General features: G+C 38.6%; 1 protein-coding gene across 6 annotated transcripts in view; it reads right to left on the bottom strand.

Annotated features, from left to right (window-relative positions):
* Positions 1 to 4,000: 4,000 nt before the first annotated feature.
* pnpla7b (patatin-like phospholipase domain containing 7b) overlaps positions 4,001 to 6,175 on the bottom strand; it is a 73,195-nt gene continuing 71,020 nt past the window's right edge. For 4 of the 6 annotated variants that reach the window (XM_017439873.3, XM_025002450.2, XM_037976698.1 and 1 more), the window contains one exon: positions 4,001 to 6,155. In XM_017439873.3, the coding sequence (XP_017295362.1) occupies positions 6,090 to 6,155 (66 nt within the window). In that variant the 3' untranslated portion in view covers positions 4,001 to 6,089. The remainder of the gene's footprint in view (positions 6,156 to 6,175) is intronic. The other 2 variants (XR_005233454.1, XR_005233453.1) reach the window with 2 other exon arrangements.

Raw genomic sequence — 6,175 nt, 5'->3', positions numbered from 1 at the left:
CGCTTGTATTTGCGATCTCGTTCTTTCGGTCACTACCCAAAGCTCATGACCATAGATGAGGGTAGGAACATAGATCGACCGGTAAATCGAGAGCTTCGCTTTTTGACTCAGCTCTCTCTTCACCATGACAGACAGGTACAGTGCCCGCTATAATTATATATTTAAAAAAAACTCTCCCATCTGGGAGTACTTTGAGATGACAGCTCACAATAAGGTTTGCATATTATCTGACTGTAGAACCAAAAGTCCCAGAAAAAAGATAATTTCAAATGAATTTAGTTTTTAGGAGTCACAAGCACAAAGCATCCAGTGTCTGCCGTAACAATTACTCCACTCCCAAGACACTAAAGTACTAGATATACTATTTGTCAAATCAGGCCATGACATAAAAGAAAACACGACCACAACTGACAGCCAATAAACATATTAGCAGGATTACTTTGGGTACAAATCATTCAGAAGTACAAAGACAGGACACAGTTAAAAATGGTTCAATAAACCCTTCTGTTACTAGACGTGGGTTCGACAAAAACTTTGTTGTGACAATATTGCATACACTGACTGCTATGTTCTAATATTTTTGGAAGTATGATTTATTTGGGTGACAAGGCTGTCACAGTTTCAGTTCAACAGCAGATGTCCCAAGTGAGCAATGAATGAAGCACCGAGTATGAACCTTCAAGCAAAGCAATGGGCTGGAAGCCTCACTGCTTCTTGAGGCCTTATTTGGCCATCACTAACCGTAGGTCCAGCTAAGAGTTGCATTTTCTGGGTAATACTCTGGATTCCAAAGAAATGGTTGCATTGCTACCTGCAGACAAACTGTCCCACATTTGGAGATTTCTCAGTCTTGCATCTCATCCTCAGTTCTATCAAAGCATCAACTTTTATCTCAAATTTGTCATGCGCATCATTCCCCTAGGCCGTTCTTTCATTTCCAGGCTGCGTGATCTAGAAAATTCTGTTCCTCCTTTGTTAGATCAGGTTTCTCAGGATGACAGTCGCTGTTCCAACCTAGCATTTTGAGCTAATCTGCTCAGAGATGGGAACGGCATCTCCTTTTTCTATGACAATGTCATTTTCTCCACTGATTCTACAATTTTATATGGATGCCGCTCCATCCTCAGGTTTTGGGTTTTTTTTCAGGGCAGCTAGCTAAATGGCCCCCTTCTTTTCTCCAGTCTGAGTCTTCAGTTTTTATGAGATCGTTCCCATCGCTATTGCCTGTGGGAGAATCATTGGAAATGGAAGCGCGTTGTCGCTTTTAAGATAACTCTGCTGTGGTACAAGCATTAATAAAGGCTCACTCCTAAAGTTTCTGTACCATCTCCTGAAGGCTCTCCCATGTCCTCTGCCCGGTTTCTGAAATTTTAAGAAATTTAGCATTTTGCAACCTTCCCCCTCACAATTTCTCAGGTCACTCCTCAGGCAGCTACATCTGCTGTCATTCAGGGCATCTCCTCATCATCTCTTCAGCAGCTTTGCTGCTGGTTTTCCACAGCATTCTCTTCATACATTCATCCAAATCTCTCCTCCGTGCTAGTCGCTCAACGTTCTCTCAGCGCCTAGGTAACCGATTAACTGGTGGTGGTGGTCTACCTCATTTTTTTATTCAGTATTTTTTTTTTTAAATCACTCATCTGCATCATTTTCCTCCTCTTCTTGTCTTGCTTCATCTACCAGCATCCAATAACTTCCCCTTAATAGCTGGCTTTCATCTACCAGCGTCTGTTAACTTACCTTTAGTAGCTGGCCTTCATCTACCAGCATCTCATACACTCCCTTTATCTGCCAGCCTCCATCTACTGGCTCATTCAAGCCTCAAATTTTCAGTCTAAAAGCTTTCATTGCTCATTTATTTTTCCTTGCTAGTCACTGCCCATCACTTTCCCTTTCACCAGAACTCGGCCTCGGCCTCGGCACCCTGTTTTGGGGGGAAGACACCTCTAATCCTCATCCTAAGCTTCTCGTCCAAGCTTACTGCTATGCAGCACTCACGTCTTCTGCCGGGGTCCGAGCAATCTTATGTCTTTCATGTCCAATAAAACTATTTAATCGCAGCTTTTCTCTGTGTGAGTCTTTCCAGGTTGAAATAATTTTCCCCTTTTAGCCAAACATTACATACACAAATGTTGCATCTTTAAAACCATTCCTGGGTGATTAACAGGCAGAAACCTATTTATTGTTTCAAATCAGGTGCGTTGGAGCAGGGAAATGAGTAAACCATGCAGGATAGAAGCCCTCGAGGACCAGGATTGCCCACCCCTGTTCTAGAACATAAAAATGCATGAAATCGCTTCCATCAAATATATTCCCTAAATGACTTATTTCTTTGATACTCCATATTGAAAAGTTTAGGAACCCTTTTATTTTGCAGGATGTCTGGGTTGTTTTGAATGGGGTGGACGTCTGCATGGGTGAATTGAAGGCTTATTCATTTTGACGTATTCCCACCAGGCTGCCAAAGTTGTACTGATATTGATGCTTTTAAAACAGCCATGCTGCTTAATTAAAGGGCTGATAAATGGAATATCTGAGATACAGATTCCCTTACATAGTGTTTGTTCAACTTCTACCAATAGACTATCTGAAGGAGTTTTCCAAATCTATTTAAAATATATTGTAATCTATGTGCCAGGTAGTATTTTTAAACATTTGGAAGTTCAAATCCTCCTAAATTTTTAGCCTTTTGTAGTGTTTTTAAACTGATCCGTGGGGGTTTGATATCCATAAAAATCTTGACATGATAGAATCTAAGCTTTTAAACCAAGTCTGGGATGGTTTGACTGAGATCATAGAGAAGATATAGTTTATTTTAGGGGGAACCAACATTTTAATATCAGACACCCATCCAATGAGTGAGAGAGGGAGAGTTCTCCACTGTTTGAGATCGCTTTCTATTAATTAGAGTAATGGGATTACTTAAAAGGCTGAGTTCCAAACAAACGTTTGTTTACACCCTTGTGAACAATAACTTGTTGTTTGATTGTCCATATTCACCTCAGATTTTCGGTATGTTTCACGCTTTACTTCAGGGTGTTTTGCTAAACTGTGGAAAACATATGGTACAGTAGTACAGTGGATGCTCATAACATCACATTACAATCAGTCATCACTCATTGCATGGTTGAACGAGAGAAAGTGTGAATGCTCAGGGCTGAATGACTGCTGAGATTTGTTCAAAAAGAATTTTGACCTGAATTAATAAAGTTAAAACAAGCAGAACAGTAGTTAAAAGCTAAAGTTATCAAAATGGCTAAAAGTAGAATAAAAAGACAAAAATAGCGCAACTGTGCTGAAGCAGATTTTAAAGAGAACAATGTTTCTGAAGGAATTGAACAGTTCTGATGTACTTCTAAAAGGAACTTTATTTTAAATAAAGTTGAATATTTTTTGAAGTATAAAAGGTACAAAAACCAAAAGTCATAGCACACTATTCCTGATTGAGCTGAACATTTTGATATAGCTCTCCATCCATCTTCTTTAGCCGCTTCTCCTTTCTGGGTCACAGGGAGCTGGTGCTTAGCTCCAGCAGTCACATTTTGATGTATGAATGGTTAAAATAACACACAGTATGAAATGTAAAACATTTAGAAGAAACTATAAACAGGAAATGGGGTCTTAACATTCATCTATTACACAGACACAGAGGAAATACTTTCTTTACAGAAAAGACTAAGTAATGACACATGTTCAAACTTCAGGTAAAAAAAGACATTTATGATACACTACATTAGTATGACTGATTTTGGAACAGTTTTATATCCATGAAAATCATCACTAGACAATTATTCCAGGGTTCCTACATTATTTTCATTTCAAAATTCCTTACTTTTCCAAACTTTCTTTTCTTTCTGTTTTCCTTTCAAAGAGTCAGATTATAAAAGCAGAGTAAAGCAAAATCAAGGCAGATTGAAAACCTTTGCACACTGCTCTATGTATTTTATTAACAATAGATTTGAAAAATGCTGTTTAAACTATCTATTTTAAGAAAATCAGATTTTTTTTTATAGTTAGAAATGAAAAAAGGTCTGGAAACACAAATGTTTGCTCATACTATATTGTCTTTTTACCCAAACTTTTAAGATCTGGAAAAAAACAAACAAACTTACAGCAAATTACAGACTTTTTAAGAGTTTTCCACACTGCATAGGAGTCCTGGTATTCAGCTGTCAGCAAAGGCAAACACAATGTAACCATGTAAATGAATACACATCACCATAACTGTACTCCTCCTTTCACCTCATGGCACATACGTTATCCACTTGGACTGGACCTACGCAAACGCACAAGGCATGTAACTGTTGTAACAGCGTGTTTAAACTTCCTGTTTATCGCCTGCAGCCAAAGGTAAAGGGATAAGCTTTAGCCTCTGAGTATGTGTCTGTTCTGTTAACAAAATATTTCATCAATCACAGAACAGACTTTAATGAAACTCTTGGAAAGTAATAACTGGGTGTAAAACCCACAACTGATTAACTTTTGGAGTCAACCCAGTTCAAGATGGCCACCACAGCTAACCAGCCTTAGGCAACACAAACATGGCTACACCTCAGTAGATTTCACAGATATTGAGCTCATTCACACACATACTCTGAGTGCTGACACATCACATGAGAATGCACTTAACATTAACTTCAAGGTTTGATCAAAACTGCAAGACATATAACTGCATAAGATGATCTTAGTTTGCATCTCTGAAATGAATGCCTTTAATTTGTAATGTTTGAGAAATTGAAAATCTTCTCTTTTGGTGGCCCTGGTCTCAGCTTTAGTTTGGTTTGTTTATCATTTGGGAACCCTCCCTGCAGCTACAGATGGTGGCAGCTCTTTTCTGCAGGTAAGACTCAGAACTGTCTCTTTAATGTGTGAAACAAGCAAAAACATTGGCTTTATTTCTTTTTATTAAACTCCTTTCTGGTGCCTGACTTCTCCCAGAGAATCCATGGAGTTTTAGTGCAGCGTTATTAGTGTTTTCAGACAGCACTGCAACTATTGTCGTTTGCCTTCAGCTTGCTGACATGGTGTCTGCAGTTCATCATGTGTCAATAACAACCATGACAACCCAGAGAGCCAGGAGGCAGGAGGTGGTTTTACAGGGTATATGAAGAAAAACGTTGTGGATGCAACATAAGCTCAAAAGTAAAAAGCTCCCGTCAGAGAAAATACAGAGTATTTATATATAGAGGTACATCTAAAAAAATTTGAATATTATTTAAAAGTTAATATATTTCAGTAATTCAATTTTGAATGTGAAACTCATATGGGTTCATTCCACACAGAGTGATATATTTCAAGTGTTTATTTTAGAAACTAAACTGCATATTTGAACATACAGCAGCAAGGTAAGAAATACATGAATCAACAAAAAGCAACACACCCCCACCCAAAAAAGATCGAAAGTCCATTTATTTTTTTCCAGCTTCCAATTTAGTCCCTTATTGTAATAACATACTGCCTGTCAATAGCCCTGACCAAGAATTAAGTGCAAATACTACAAATACAGTACATGGACATACTTTCAAGAAGACCAACATTTCAGGAATAAAAATATTTTTTTTATCTTATGTTATCTTTTAATTTTCTAAGAAACTGTATTTTAAGTTTTTATTAGCTGTACGCCATAAACATCAAAATTAACAGAAATAAACACTTCAAATATATCACTCTGTATAGAATGAATTATGAGTTTATTTATTTTTAATAAATGAACTTTTCCATGATGTTGAAATTTATTGAGATGTACCTGTACCACTAGCATACCACAGCAGGAACCACTGACTGTCTGACAGCAGCTGTAGCTGTTGGATCCATCAGCAGCATCCTGCTGAGGTCTGCAGACCTGACTTCATCCTGCTCAGGTCTGCAGACCTGACTTCATCCTGCTCAGGTCTGCAGACCTGACTTCATCCTGCTCAGGTCTGCAGACCTGACTTCATCCTGCTCAGGTCTGCAGACCTGACTTCATCCTGCTCAGGTCTGCAGACCTGACTTCATACTGGATCTGAGCAAACAGAGCCCTGAAACGTGTTTCCAGTGGACCAGCTGCAGATCTGACACACCACTTTGGCTACCATGGCTGACACACATCACAGATGAGCATTCTGTGGGGCAGTTTTGGGCCGATGCCGAATGTGGACTGGAATCTCTTCATCCTGTTTAAAAAATTATAACA

Source organism: Kryptolebias marmoratus, linkage group LG1 (assembly GCF_001649575.2).
Source record: "Kryptolebias marmoratus isolate JLee-2015 linkage group LG1, ASM164957v2, whole genome shotgun sequence".
Taxonomy (NCBI): Eukaryota; Metazoa; Chordata; class Actinopteri; order Cyprinodontiformes; family Rivulidae; genus Kryptolebias; species Kryptolebias marmoratus.
The sequence above is the reverse complement of the archived record's forward strand: the minus strand, read 5'-3'. Positions and strand labels throughout refer to the sequence as shown.